Source organism: Phoxinus phoxinus, assembly GCF_949152265.1.
Source record: "Phoxinus phoxinus genome assembly, chromosome: 14".
NCBI classification, from domain to species: Eukaryota; Metazoa; Chordata; class Actinopteri; order Cypriniformes; family Leuciscidae; genus Phoxinus; species Phoxinus phoxinus.
In genome coordinates this window covers 8411874-8427816 of record NC_136889.1, presented here as the reverse complement: position 1 = coordinate 8427816, position 15943 = coordinate 8411874, and the positions used below count along the sequence as shown (strand labels likewise).

Genomic DNA, 15943 nt, shown 5'->3' with positions numbered 1-15943 from the left:
CAAGTTATTAGCCGATGACTACACAGTACATGTGTTACTGGAACCGTTTTACATCCTGTTACTGTAACCTGGTTGTATTTTATTAGTTTCAAACACCTGCAAGTGCGCATGCGCGCTAACGTCCGTGTCAGTGTGTCCGTCACAACCACAACATGGATTTAGAGGAGGATGCTGCAAACGTAAACAATGTAAGTGTATGGAAATTGCTGTCAAGTAGTAAACCTAGAAATATGGTTGCTTACGTGTTTTTTTCTGGAATGTGCGAGCTTTCGATATAATGCATGATACTAGATCTTAACTCGCTAATCGAGACAACCTTGTAAGTTAGCTAGTAACACTGCATGGCAACAAGTGAGCTGTGTTCAAAGTGTAGCGCTAACGTTAATGACTGTCCAGTGATTTGCTGGAACTGAACGTATCATTATTTATTTAACGTTATATAGTCAACATTCTGAAGGCACAAGAACAGACTTAGATGAACGTGGAAAGCTTTGTAACGTTAGTCATCGGCTAATAATTTGCTAGCTTCTTCAGGCTAACGTTATATAGTGGGTAGCAGACACAGCATCACAAAAACAATAGTTTCTAGTAGTGTAAATCCCTCCAACTTACTCCACTTAACTGCTAAGGAATAATAAATGATAAATTCTGCCATATGTAAATTGATGGCCGAAGTAATGCTGACAATCACACACACATGCACTTGCATAGATAATTGTGTGTATATTCCTGATAGAGTGTGATAATCCAGGTAAAGTTAGACAAGAAATTATGAGAAATGTAATTCTATAAGTAATAACCAATTTCAATAACGAAGAGGTCATTAGAGTACTTTAAATTAGAGTCTCATAATAATGATGATGATGTAGAAATAAAATGAAACATAAATCAGATTAATGATGAATTCAACTACCTGTTGCAGTCCATAAGAACATGAAATGTACTAAGATAACAAAATATAACGATTAGCTGATAATACATGTATGGAAAAGTAATCATAAAAGATACAAGGAAAACAGTGAATTCATGGATATAGAAATGTGAATACAATGAAATAGATACAATCTTGAATACACCAATTCCTTTTAATAGATATAGGTATGTTTTTACCATTACAGACCCCTGCAGAGGCTCCCTGTCAGCAGCATGGACAAAATGCGCATGGTTCAGAGGATGACAGACCATACACAGATCCTGACAATCATGGAAGACCCTTTAGTAACACTCAGGACTTAAGTGTGCAGCCACTGATAGACAGATCTGAGACTTTACAACTAGGTACACACAGACTGCAGGTGTATTTATACAGTGGGCTCCAGAGATCTGAGATTCACTCTAATTTTAACCTGGAATTTTTGGATTTTGACATATATAATATTGTGATCTCTGCTGCAAATAAAATGAGCAAATCTCTTTGTACAGATGGTCAGATGTTCTTCCAATCAAGTTCAAGATGCTCTGTGAATCATATCAAATTATACTGGAGAACATGATCATCAGGGTTTCACACAATCTTGTATAGTCAAGCAGCTTGAGTGATACTGTAATTAAAGCAAAGGGCGATTAACCAAATACTAAGACATTCTTGATCCTTGCAAGAGCACTTTTGTGTTGTTAAGACTTAGATCACAAATAGATTTGAGTGCGTTTTCAGATAATCTTTTCACTCAGATGCTGACAAATTAGTCATGAATGTATTTTTTATTAGACGTTTTCTCAGACGTTTGAACCCCACTGTACATTTCTTTGTGCCTTAGCGCAAGTTACCTACATACCTGTTTATTTTAAATGTACATAATGACATATATAATCATTACATCAAATGATTTTCTTTTTTTTCTTCCCCCCCCCCCAGAGTTTCAGGATAGCCAGATGTCACCTGCACTTACCCTGCTTCCCTGCCTGGACAAATCTCACCTTCTTTCTGACTCCGCGTTTTTTCAGCATACAGATGCAGAATTTGTCCCTCTTCGGTACTGTTTGTTTAGTCATGTTCATGGTTTGGGCTTTTCTTTCTTTCTTTACCTTTTTGTATTTTTTAGATAATATTTTCTTTATTGTATTTATTTATACAGGGGATTTCCTGACCTCTCAGTTGTCTCTGACGGATGTCCCAGGATTTCACATGTAGTTGTAACCGATGCTTCCCACCTCCAACATACTATTTATGACCAGACTATGCTTTCCCAGCATCCTTTGGAGGTACCAGCATCAATGTCAGAGGGTGAAAAAAGCTGCTGTTCACTTTCCCAGCACAGCTTGTCACCTGGAGACCATTGCAAAGGACTTGAGGATCAAGTTGCGGACAAAATCAGCAGATATATGGAAGGAGAGGAGCAGACCACTGCTCAGCAGCTTAGTGAGGGAATGTCTGCTCAGCTCCTATTAGAGTACAGGGAAGAGGATGTTATTGTGGCTGTTAGCAGCAGTAGTACTGTTTCCTCTGCTTCAAATATCCAAAACACAGACAAAAGCCAGTTGGATCCTTCCATGAACCTTCCAACAGGCCGAGAGCAGCCACAAGGAGGTTCACTGTCATCACCATCTTCATTTCAGAAGGCTGCAGGTTCAGTTGTTGGCTCAGATGTGTCAAATATTACTTTTCGTGAGTCACAGAGGCACCCATACCAAGCAACTGACCATCTCCATGATCAGCATGATCATGCAGGACAAACAGGCTCAATCTCTGCACCAGCAAGTATGCATCATAGTGGGAACAAAAGTGGACTATGTGTTACACCAGCTGATGAAGGTGTGATGCATGTACCAGGTATGCAGAGAGTGCTTTGGAGCTCCGGTCATCTAACAGCAACAGATGGATCATTTTTGAGCTCGCAGCCTGTGTCTCAGTCCACACCTGCAGTACTTCTCATGAGACCCCCACCAGCATTGACCAAACTCTCACTCATACACTCCAAACAAGAGGCTTTTGCCTTTGTGGCTGCATCAGCCCAAAACAGTCACTCCAAAACTGGCTTATTAACATCATTGGACCTAAGTGATCAACATTCTTCTCCCATATACTCTGAAACAACAACTAGAGCCTTTGATGGACCTTCAGAGACTGCACAAATGATGTCACTTGTCCATCCTGTCTCAAATGAACAAGTCCCTCCTCCGGTTTTAAATCCTCCGGCCTCTGATCCACTTCACTCTGGCACTCATCCCTTTTACTCTGGTACTCTTGGGAGAGTACAGTCTCTTCCCAGTCTGAGCTACTTACAAAAAGTAGATGCCTGGAAAGCCAATCAAAGTTCTAGCAGGTCGTTTTATGATAATTTGGACCTACAGGGGTTTGATGGTGTGTTTCCCAAGAAAAAAGCACAGGATGCAGTGTCTGAGGCACTTAAGCACATGCTTTCTCGAGACACGCATCAGGCATTTTGTGCTAATGTTAGCTCCCAGGTGACTCAGCCACTGTCCTCCTCCCATTCTGGAAGCGGCTCACCCCGTCGGGTGGATGTAGTTGGGGCAGGTGCATGTAGACAAGCATCTGAGTCACCTGTCAATCGCTCACATTCTCACTCCTCCCTGAGCTCTGTGGTGACCTCTATTCAGAGAGACACTGGCACACACAGTCAGCGAGTTCCAGCGGCACAATCTGAAGACATCATTCCAGCCACCAGATCATTGGACAGTCGGCCATCCTTACTTTCAGGTGGAAGTTCAGCTCCTCACATGGACAAAAGCTCCACCAAGATGTCTCCTCTCATCAGTCTTGGTCGCTTCAGTGATGTATCATCAAGCCTCAACATGAGCAGCACTCTCTCCAGCTCTCAAGGCAGTTGCCATGGCGAGCAGAGTATGCGGGCGTCAGCGGGTGCTGCTTCTTCTGTAGTGAGTCTTGAGGTAGATAATTATGCACCCTACTGGACCTCCAGACCTGCGTCTCCTCCTCACGCTAAGGAGTTCAACATTGAAGACAGAATCCCTGTAAGTTCACATAGTGATGTAGAATAACTAGTAGGTTGTACTTAAAAAGGAAATTGAAAATATCTATTTTCTAAATGCATCTTGATCTTATTGAGAACGGAGGAATTTATCTGTTGCTACTTCTGTTTCATTGTGACTTTAAAGTCTGCATGAAATCAAAATTGATCTTATTTTTTTAATGTAGTTTTCTGTTTTTATAAAGCATGGTTCATCGTTGCACTTTATTCAAAACAAAATATTTATAATTGTCTTCATAATCGGTCATCAAAATGCTTTACTTCTTAAACGCTTACCTTTCTATTGCTTAGGCTTTCCATCACCTGGGCTGCATGGGATGTTGGTTAATGTCAAATAATAGCCAAATAGTTATTCAGATATTGTTTTAGGCTGCTGTTGTTGTAACAGCATTTCTAAAATGTTGCCAGTAGTCAATGCAATGCAATTTAATTAAAGTTGAGCTGTCCACCATTTTCTGCAAACTCACATTCAGGTCTCTAATCTGTTATGGAATGCCATACTTTCCATGATCACATAGATCAAATCAAATGCCATACACTATGGAAGTAAAATATTGAGTTTAAATATGACATATTTAGTTTTCAGTTATGCTCAAGTAGGAGGAACTCTTGAGGCCCCCATTGTCAAAGTCAATGTTCAACAGGCCCCTAAGATGAATATGAATGAATATATTTATTTGTCCTCAGAGGAAATTATTTTCCACAGTGGTGCAATGCATACATAATAAAGACACTAGAACATTCAGACTTATGTAAAATAATACAATGATATACACACCAAATCACAAACAATGACAAAGGCATAGCACACCTATGTGGATACACACTCCACCCTATGAAGGATTGTTTGTTTTTATATTTATGATACTTCTGCTGTACTGACAGCTCATTTTTAAACTCAATACAGTATATAAAAAAGTGTATAATATGAAATTATTATTATATATCATAATTAAAATAATCACAAATAATAATTTATTTTAATGCTTGTTTTGTTTAATTTCAAATAATTTAAAGTAATCTTTAGGCCCCCTTTATTGTTATTTGTTTATCTACCCTTATAGACAAACCTTTTAAAGTTATGATTCTGTTTTTATATTTCTATAGTTGTACCTCCTAAATTTGGGCATCGACCAATCACCTTCAACAATCCTAAATCCATTTACTCGACGAGGACCAATCAGAGAGCCTGAATTCTCTCCTACTGACTTATGTACCATCAAAGGTTCCATAGGAACATCAACTAAAAGCACACAGCCATCTGAAGGTGAGCCAAAGACATCTGACATCTTGTTCACTGTGAAAGTTTGATATTGGTTTTATTTGCATTCTGTTGCTGGACATATTTGGTTATAAAGCCGTATGTTTGTTTTCTATGTGTAAGTTGACAGTCTTCAGAAGGAGACATTCTCCAGTTCTAGCCAGCTGTCTGCTGACTCCAGTCCTTCTGTCACACACCGCTTATCAGTGCATGAGCAAAACCAGCCAGCCAGTGACAGAAGTGTAAAGATGATATTTACCCAGGCGGATACTCAATCACTTCATTCAACATCACATCCTTTATCAAGCCTACAGCAATCTGATATTCTACAAAATGAAGGAAGCTTTGGCCTCCCAATCCAGCTCAGCCCAGAATCTGTGCCGCCTCCAGATCCCAGAGAAACGGTAAAAGAGGGTGATGACTCTTTTGTGGGCTCTGGCACACTGCATGAAATCAGGCGTTTGCTGGGCCGTGCAGAAAGCCTGGTTTCTGGTCGATCCTCTCTGTCTTCCTCCCCTGCTTCACACCGTCTCTCAGAGAGTGACACGTCCCTTGTTTCACTAGGACGAAACACTCAAGGTTATCATGATGACACATCTCTGTCGGCTGGTGGGAACCTTTCTCTGTTGCTAACTCGCTCTTCATCAGATTCGGCTTTAAAAGGAAGCTTGTCGTCCTTCCAGGGTCCACAACAGACAGACCGCACAGCCATAGAACCTGCTGCTCTCTCTTTGAGCAGAGAGGAAAGTTTGAAGTCACGTGAGCTCTGTGTGACCCCAAGGCGGGCTGAGCCTGAGGGCTGCAGTGCTGCTGACCCAGACAAGGCAAAGCCACCTACAGCCACATCTATCATGCAGATAAATGTCCCTTCGATACCAGGGAACCTTCAGCAGAACCAGGACAAGACTGAGGATGCTGGGATTGGCTCCTCCGAGAATAGTTCGTCTCATTTTTCAGCTGAGGTTGGAAGTTTGAGCGACAGTTGCAGCGAGAGTTCATTGGCTGCCAGAGTTGCCAAGCTCCTGCAGAGTGAGTCACCTGTTTCTATGGTTACAAGCCGGCCAAGCACCGCTGACCCAGAAGATAGCCGTGCCCGAGGTAAACAATGTGTCGTATAGTCATATACATGTTTTGTCACTACCAGTGGTGCTTTTGCTTTTCTTAAGTTGTCACTGGTTTGACATTGTGAAAACGTCTGTTTTCTAGAATGGATCCTGATGAAGGTTTCTGGCCGCCGATGTGAAAGTTTAGAACTAAATGCTGAGGACAGGGAGAGAATTGAAGACATCAAAAGAGAGCTTCTACTAAACACCAAATACACCAAGGTAACATCCATACGCCCACACAGTACACAGAAAGGTCTGCCGATTTTATTTCTGTGTATGTCAGCATTGTTTGACTTGCTGTTGTAGTTAGATCTGTCAGATAAATAAATAACTGAGTAAATAAAAAAAAGATTGTGGTTATTTAATTGTTCATGCTCAGTTTCTCTATTTTTTGCACCATAAATCACTTAAAGTTTACCTTTAAAAACACTAATGATTTAATAATGATTAGCAAATCTCAAAATCTCACATTTTTCATACTGGACATTATAATGTTTGTGATGCCTAAATTCACTTGAATTATTTAAAACGATTGTAGTTTTTAATTTGTTTGGACAAAATACGTTTTTTATTATTTTTTATAAATATTGGCCACTTATCATAATTCATATTATGGCTGATAATTATTCATTACTGATCATTATCGTCATCAGCCAGAAGTTTTTTATTTGATTCTGAAATAATATGAGTTTTGTTTCTGGTGCGGCAGACTGCATTATGGACAGTACTGATAGAGAGTGTTTAAGGTAAAGCTGTTGTTTGTTCTCACGCTTGCAGTGTTTCTTCTGACTCTCCCACTCAACACTATCTTCTTCCCACAGTCCTCCCCAACCCTAGATCTCATAATAACACATCTTTGTTTTCGTTCTTTTGCTTTGTTTCTCAGTGGAGCTCAGATTCTGAGGGCAGTGCTCAGTCGAGTGTTGGTCCTGGATATCAGCTGACGAAGGACTTTGTTGGACTGCGTAACATGGAGAACCATATCTCAGATCAGCTGCAGAAAGACACAGACACAGTTCCAATTTATACACCTTTACAACAAGATCCAGGGGCCAAAGTTCACCAGAGAGAAGTGCTTACCCCTCAGCCTTTTACTTCTATTACTATAGCAACCTATCGCCGTACTCCATCTCCACAGTCACTGCCAAATTGCCCTATGACAGGTACTGCAGAATTGGACAGTGTTGTTCCCGAGCATGAGACGTTAGAGCGAGAGATCCACCACAGAGGACCAGATGCCAAATTGGGAACACAACTGAGACATCAGCCAGTCATTAAACCTTATGTATCTGACAGCAAAAAAGAGGCAGAGAGAGAAGGACAACATAGAGAAGAGAAGGAAAGAGAAGAAATGACTGATGACAAAGAGAATGCTGTTACGAATGATTCCAAGAGTGTTCAAAAAATGCCTCAAATGGATTATCCTGTCACGGGCAATAACCAGCTATTATCCAGTGCTGCGTTGGTCTCGAACTTTGGAAATAAGTCCCACCTCTCTCACATGCACGTGACTTTATCACCCAAACATCCATCCAGTCCTGTGAAATACCACTCAAGCAGACTATCCAGTCAAAACACCAGTAAAGATGTCCCACTTCAAAGACATTCACTTATGGTGTCAAGCATGACCGATGAACATCTGCAGTCCATCCCCCGAATCTCAACATCAAATCATGCCAGTTCCTATGAACACAGAGAAGTTCAAGGCCAGAATGCAGGAACAGTCAGTGTAAACTTACAGGCCAGATACCCACAAAACGTTGTTCCCTCTCAGAGGCTGGCTGGGACATCCAGAACTCTCTCTGTCCAAGCTACAAGTAAGACAGCATTATATAAGCTTTTCAGTGCCATTTGAATATTCTAACTCATTTTGGTAAATTAATCAGTTGATTTGTTTTTCCCTATGTGCACTTCCTGTAGCTGTCCCTGCACTATTGCCATACAAACCTCATGGCAGCTCCGAGCTGTTCTATGTCCCGCAGGCAGATCCAGACCTTTCTCCTGGTCGCTCTGATACAACTGTAGAAAGCTCACACGCAGGTATATCACAGAGAACTGTACTCTGATTTTTAATAGTTTTTGTATTAGTTCACAATTACAACACTGGTGGTTACACATGTCGGGTTTCTCCTGTCATTTAGTCTGCATAAACCTTGCCCCTTTCTTACAACCGACTGCAAGTTTGCATTCAGATCTGCCTCCATCCAAAGAACAACATATGGGTAGAACCAATTTTTTGTTCAAATTGTCCCAATACGGAAGGAAAGATCTGCCACTACTTTTGTTTAAAACATGTTCTAGTTCAGATCTATCTATAAATAATGTAATTGTAAGGGAGAATGTAGGTTTTTTTTTTTTTTTTTTTACTTCAACTATATTTTCAAATCGTTTTTTAAATTAAGATACAACATTATTTCATGGACCACTACAGTTTATTATAAATATCCAAGCAACAGAGGCTATTATGTATTTTCCATACAATTTTCCTATATATAACCTGCGATTGTGTATATTGGTTGCTCCTCTACTGGCCCCTCCTCCCGAGTCTTGCAGATGGTTCATGCTCTCACCCAGTCCTGCATTATTCATGGTCTTTGTCCATGAGAAAGGCACTCCAGGAACACAAGCCTCATTTGATCCACATGCCAAACCCTTCAGGGGCCCTCTGCTTCAGTGCTTTTTGAGTATCTGTCTGATCCAGCTCTCTCATGCTCTCTCCTTCTCTCTCGCTCCCTTTGCAGGTTCTGATGATGCTGTCCCTCCACACTTTCATATAGGCGTTTTAGGCTCTAGAGAGATAGAAGACAACATAATTACACCAAAACACAAGGAAGGCATCTACAGTAAGAGGGCCAATATGAAAAGAGGTAAGATGCACATCAGTGTTTCTATTAGCTGTACAATATTTGCTTAATTTAAAAGAATAGTTCACTCAAAGAATTTAAATTGTCATCATTTACTCACCCTCATATGGCATTCTTGTAATAGAAGATATTTTAGATAGGAATCTTTTTCCCCCCCCATAAAATGAACGCATATAGTGGCTTTGAAGCTCAGAAAAGTGGTCTATCCAACTCGAGCACAATATATCATGTCTTCTAAAGCCATACAAGCAGAATTTATTTGTATGAACTACATTTATAGTCTGGTTTTTTGCTCTTTTGTCGAATTTAACAACCTCTGGAAAACCTCTGGTAACACGTTTTTGCGGTTAAAATGGAACAGAAATAGACGCAAGCTCTTGAGACACGTTTTAAAAAAGTTAAACTTCTTTCAACTTGAACGCAGCGTTTTTAGAGCACTGTCATGCACGAGACACTGCAATGCAGTGCAATGGTCGAACATGTCTGTCTACCTTGTGTTTACATAGAACAAAAATGGAAAAGTAGCGCAGTGGAATGCGGTCCATCTGTGTGAATAGACCTTTATTTATGTTCCATGGAAGTCAAGTAAAGTCACCTTTATGTTTTATTTAGTGCTTTTTACAAAACATATTGTTTCAAAGCAGCTTTACTGTGATAACAGGAGAATAATGCAACAAAGTTGGTTTCTGCTGTACAGCATCTAGAAGAAAATAGTGTCATAGTCCAGCTTAAGTAAGTTCAGTGATGGTTCATTTCTGTTGTAAAAAAATATATTTAGTTAATTTATCTATACAGCCGCTCTAGAGAAAACCATTAATGTCATCGTCCAACTCAGTTTAGTTCTCTTATAATGGTGCCAATGCAGGCAGATCAATAATATTGTTGAATATTAAGTGTCCCCAACGAAGCAAGCCAAAAGCCAAAGGTGACAGTGGCAAGGAACCAAAACTCCATCAGGTGACAGAATGGAGAAATAACCTTGGGAGAAACCCATATGGATTTAAAATTAAATGGTGGATAAATGACAGAATTTTTAATGTTTGGGGTGAACTATTTTTTTTGCTGATGCTATTTACACATAAGATATCAATATACAGTAAGCATCTTTGTCTCTCCCTCTGTCAGTTTCAAGTGTGTCTGGAAATGGTCTTCCAGAATCAGTAGCCACTTTTGCTGACCAAAATGACAGGACTGCTCCTGAAGCTTCTTATGTCTGTAAGAAGAACATAGAGACTGTTAGTATAAATGAGCAGTATAAAGACGAGGAAGAACATTTTGTCCCTCTTCACATGGAGGCAGACTACAGTACAGATGATGTGCATCTTCACAGCAGCTCCATCCAGGAGCCTAAATTGCCACTAGAACCACTCCATTTACCTTCTCAACCAATCAGAAAGTCCTACAGGGGGAACAAGAAAAGGCAGGATAGAACACCTCATGATTCTAACATGGAGATTAGCAGTTCTCTGGATCAGCTGTGGCGTCGCTTCAGTGAAAAATGGAGCATGGATGAGACACGACTCACCAATGAGGGAGAGATGTCTCTGCTTGATAGATTGGAGCGTCTGTCTCGTCTCATTCACAACACCACTCCAACTGAGCAAACTATACTACAACCAGACGGCAGGAATGGAGACTATGATAGGAGAAGTGATCGAGAGGATGAGACCACAGAGGGAGGAGAGCAGAGAGAAATAGTCCAGTTAGAAGCAGCTCCACAACAAGCATGGCCTGAGCATGAAGAGAGTCAAGAGAGAGTGCATCGCTGTCCTGCCGAGAGAGATGAGTCTGCGAGTGTGTCCATGGAGACGAGCAGTAGTAGCCTGTCCACCGTTGACACAGAGCGCCTGCTGCGAGCTTTTGGACCTCACCGGGTCACCAGTAAAGGACTGAAAACCAGTGACAGCTTGCTTAGACTTTACAACTCCATCAATATGCAGAAGACAGGCCGAAGGAAACCCAGTACTAAACATGCTGCTGTCTCTGTTGCTATCAATGATGTGAGCACGGATGACTCCACAGTAAGCCTATGCCTGATTACATTTTTCATACAGACTGTTAAATATGCTAGTAGATATTTTATATTGTGTTATATATTGTTAAAAACATCACAGTATTTTTCAGCCTTTTGATCATATTAAATATTAATCATTTGTCTATACTCTTTTTAAAAAAATCGTTTAAAAGGCTTATTTTGTTCAAATAAACAATAATTTCCAGAAACACATAGTAGCTCAGTGTAATGTAAAACAGTAAAAGTAGTAGTAGTAAGTAGTAATGCGAATAATTATTGAATAAGTGTTTTGAATCAGTTCATTCAAGTGGTCAGTTTTAACTGATTCACAGAAATACAAATTTTCATCATTTTCACTCACTACATCTCCATCTTAGCACTCTCACAGAGACTGGGAGAAGTTGTTAAACTTTAATTACCTTTTGTCTGGGTAAGCACGATGGCTAAATAAAAATGCATTAAAAATGTTTATACTACCAGCAAATTAAGCACAAGGGGTGTACAATATATTGGAAAACTACAGTGTAAAATACAGTAGGAACATTGACTCTTCATTCAAACATTCTTATATTTCTAATATTTTGTTGTTCTTCCAGGTCTCTGCTGACTCTTTGTCATCTTCAAGCATGTTTTCCCATCACTCTCAGAGAGGTGTCTCCCACAGCCCCAATTCCAAAAGGTCAAAGGTCAAACTGCTAAGCAAAGGTGTACAAGCAGGTCAGTCACACAACAACAGTCCACTTTTTAAACAAAGCAACCTGTGTAAATTAGTCAGAGACTAAAAAATATGTTAAGACAAAGAGTAACAAAATTTGTATTGTGGGATATTGTACGCTTTTTTGCAGGGGATTTGGAAATTGTGAAAAACGCCACGCGCAGACACACTCGGGACGTAGGAACCATCTTTCCCTCCCCAGGTGCTTTCAAAAATGTCCATTCACCAAACACGTTTGGCAGTGGCGTTCCCATCCCCACTGCTTCCACAGCTAAACCCACCCAAAGCCTGACAGCTCTGAAGAGAAACACCGGCAACAAGAGTGTCCGGACCCCTTACCCAAACGGTGCATATTGCACGTTCACAGATAAGGGCATTTTTCATCAACTGATCTGTTTTCTCCTTGTTACTCCTTGTTTTCTATAAAACTCTTACTGTTTTATATATCCCATTCTCTTAAAGGTGTGTCATGGTTTGTCTCAGCTGATGAGCTGAAGTGTGATGGTCGCAAGGAAAACCAGCCACAGAGTGAATCAGCACCTTGCCTAACCCAAGCCTGGTTTGAGCCTTACAGTAAAATCCGACCCTGGAGAGAACCGACCAGAGAACCTCTGAGAGAGAGACAGAACCAGCAAGAGCATGAGAGGCCAACAGAGTCTAGAACAGCTACTGGGACTGATATCAGCGACAAACCCTCGGCTCTTGTTCGCATTTCACTACAGGTGTGACAAGCAACTGATTTATTTACCCACCAAAGTGTAGTTTTATGCCCTGTTTACACCAAGGACAATAACGTTTTAATAATCGTTTTAAGTCTGTGAGAATAGCAGTCCACACCACAACTATAACAATAACAGCACAGAGGAACAGTATTCTTGCAATTACAATTACCATTTTTTTTCAGCTGATGAATGATAAAAAAACTAATTGACAGCCAATCAGAGCTTGCGCATTTAAAGCGGTACACAACATAATTAATTCTATATAATAAACAGAACATTATTGTGCGCTGGTGTGGATGTTAATATAGTTATAATTTTCTACCACCATATTTTGCAACACTGACATAAGCTGTTTTCTGTGAATGTGTAAGATTAGCCACATTAGCAGCTATATGTAAATAACTAGAAGAATAACAAGTGCAGTAAACAGTAAAACTAATTGTGCTACAAACCAGTGTGTTTATGATTACTATAATAAATATAAAATCATAAATACCAGTTTACAATATCAATCAGCATAATAAATAGTTTTTTGTACAGACATTTTGATAACTGGAAGCGACTTACACCGGAAGCCTTGCTAATTTAACTTACATATGGTAACACTCGCTCGTACATTAAAAATAAGGTGGATAGGTGTCCTTGTAGTTATAATTTTTTGTGTGAACGGGCCTTTACTGTGATTTGAAGCATGGTCCTTATTTGGAGCTAGTGTTCATTTTGGACCCTGGCTGTGTGGTTTTAGAGTACATGGATGTGGATTGTTAAATTAAGCATAACATTAACCATTTGCATTGCTGGTTTTCCTACAGGAAGCTCTGGTTCTCCATCGGCCGGAGTTTGTGTCTCGTTCACGGGAGCGAATGAAGCGTCTGGGGTTGCTGGTTGAGGAGAGGAGGTTACAGGCAGTCTTCAGCAGAGAGAGAGAAGAGCTCTTCAACTGCCCTGGACCATCACGTCCTCTCAGACCAGGTGACCGTATACCCTAATATTATTTAGAAGATATTATTTTGATAAGATTACAGCTCAGTGTATATTTAACAAGCTTGGTACAGCTTGCATCAAGATGTAAGCTAAAACATGCCTCTTTCACCAGCGCCAGTACCCTGTAAACGAGTCGTTCCAAGAAGAGAGATGGTTCAACGATCCAAAGAGTAAGTATACATTATCACCCAGACTGTTATCAAACCATCTGGATTGTTAATGTGGTGGTAATAGACAGAATAACTAAGCATGCAAATATGGTTAATTTAACTAATTTAAACAGGATTCCATGACTTTGTTTTATTTGCAAGTTGTCTTGTGCCTTCTACATGCTTTCAGTTGGGTAGAGAGGAAATCACACAGTCAGAGAATAGACAGGACAGACAGATTCATGAGGTAATTGTGTGTGTGTGTGTGTGTGTGTGTGTGTGTGTGTGTGTGTGTGTGTGTGTGTGTGTGTGTGTGTGTGTGTGTGAGGATGGATACCCGACCCGAGCCCGACGGGACCCGCCGGTACCCGACGGGCGGGGCCGGGTTCGGACAGATATTTAGAAATGATGTTCGGGTTCGGGTCGGGCTCGGTCACATCAGCGCGATAAGGCATTGAACATTTTAAATTTAAAACAGCTTATTATGTAGGTAGCCGATGTGCCTGATGCTTTCACTTGATGCTAAAGTTCGTTTTTGTGATTAAAATACATGTAAAATATTACCATAACATCCGTCTTCCTGTGTGCGGACATTTGTTTATGTAGCCGTGACAACGAAACACGTGCATAATGTGCGCGCGCCAGGTGTTAAGAGCGCTTGTTGCTCCGTGCGCTGATGCGCTTGTCCTGTTGACATTTGCGATTGCCTTCCTACAGTTGCTTAATAAAAGCGGGCTTTGTTTCCACACAAACAAACGTACAATTGTCATTAGTATGAGAAAAAATGGTATTTTAACTGCCGGTCTCGGGTCGGGCTCGAACATAAATATCTTTATGCCTGTCGGGCTCGGGTCGGGTTCGGTTACTGCTCTGTCGGACGCGGGCCGGGCTCGGACTGAAAAATTCGGCCCGATCCGCACTCTAGTGTGTGTGTGTGTGTGTGTGACCATGATTTGTACCCAGGCCAACTTAGTTTTGGGGATGTTCCTATTTGTAAAAAACATTTGTAAAGTTTTTTAAAATGGTAAAGAAAGTTTTCAGTTAGGTTACCGTACTCCAGTCAGAGGCATGTGTACCCCACCTGCAGTCTAGTTCAACATTTCATGTGGATTTTATTGACTTTGACGTGTAGGTAATTATGCATTTTAATTGTCAAATAAATGTGTATTCCTTCAGGAAATACGCTCAACTGCCTGAGGTCCAGAAGAGAAAGGAGGAGGAAAGGAGACGGATGGAGTACCGCTCCTACCGCCTCAACGCTCAACTCTTTAACAAGGTATACCGGCTGTTCTAGGCTAGCAGTTATACACAATAGGCCACTTTTTAAATCAATGTTATTTCAAGAATTTCAAGAATTCACATGACCGGTTTGATTATCAATTCAAATGCATTGCATCTTTCTTCTACAGAAAGTCACCAATCGTGTGTTGGGAAAGAGAGCACCCTGGCAGTGAGGTCAACTAAAATATACTCAATTTCAAAAGCCTTACTGTTATATGGTGTGTTTTTTATTATGGTTGTGTGCATTCTGATTTTAGGTGTAACATTTTATTTAAAATAGTTGTAATTGTGTATTATTTATGGCGTTGCAGTTTTCAATTGTTTGATTATGACTATATTATTATTGCAACATTAATTTTTTATCATATCTAATATTTTATCATAACTTGTTTTAGTCATATTTTTTATGAAGCAAATAAACAGCTATTTGTAAGAGCTTTTGTGTGTGCTTTGTATGTGGCTCATCAACAACAAAAAAGCTTGTTTTCAGTTTCTGATTAGTTATGCATATAACATTCAAAAAGAGAATGAGGCCACTATATAATGAATGGGTCATGTTCACTACAAAAAGATAATGATAATAGCTTTTTAAAAAGTAGTTATTTACAATATGAACTACATGTACAGTACATTATTGTACTGTTGGTATCTGTAATGTGGGGGGAGGGGCTGGCTGCAATCAATCCTGATCTTTTTTCATATTTCAGTTGTTCACAAATGTTTGATACAACATTTAAAAGTTTTGTTTTTCCTTTTTGCTAATATTAATTATTTTGTAAGATTATTAAAGGTTTTATGGAAAATTAAAAAAAATACAAGAATTATGAATGTGGACCATAGGGTTTAAGAGCTACAGACATTTGTATTTGGGTATGTCATTTTCAGAAAATTCTCAAA

At 40.0% G+C, this 15943-nt stretch overlaps 1 protein-coding gene across 2 annotated transcripts; it reads left to right on the top strand.

The window, feature by feature from the left end:
- Positions 1 to 38: 38 nt before the first annotated feature.
- Positions 39 to 15483, top strand: alms1 (ALMS1 centrosome and basal body associated protein). Of its 2 annotated transcripts, XM_079635973.1 has the most exons (19): positions 39 to 188; positions 1119 to 1278; positions 1856 to 1973; positions 2076 to 3933; positions 5058 to 5217; positions 5335 to 6309; positions 6418 to 6536; positions 7204 to 8134; positions 8238 to 8357; positions 9059 to 9184; positions 10307 to 11202; positions 11792 to 11912; positions 12041 to 12256; positions 12373 to 12632; positions 13445 to 13604; positions 13729 to 13786; positions 13956 to 14012; positions 14942 to 15041; positions 15175 to 15482. In XM_079635973.1, the coding sequence occupies exons 1-19, from the start codon at positions 153 to 155 to the stop codon at positions 15217 to 15219; spliced, it is 6516 nt and encodes a 2171-aa protein (XP_079492099.1). In that variant the 5' UTR covers positions 39 to 152; the 3' UTR covers positions 15220 to 15482. The 2 variants fall into 2 exon arrangements, with proteins under 2 accessions (XP_079492099.1, XP_079492100.1); XM_079635974.1 differs by lacking the exon at positions 13956 to 14012 and having other exon boundaries at positions 15175 to 15483.
- The last annotated feature ends 460 nt before the right edge of the window (positions 15484 to 15943 follow it).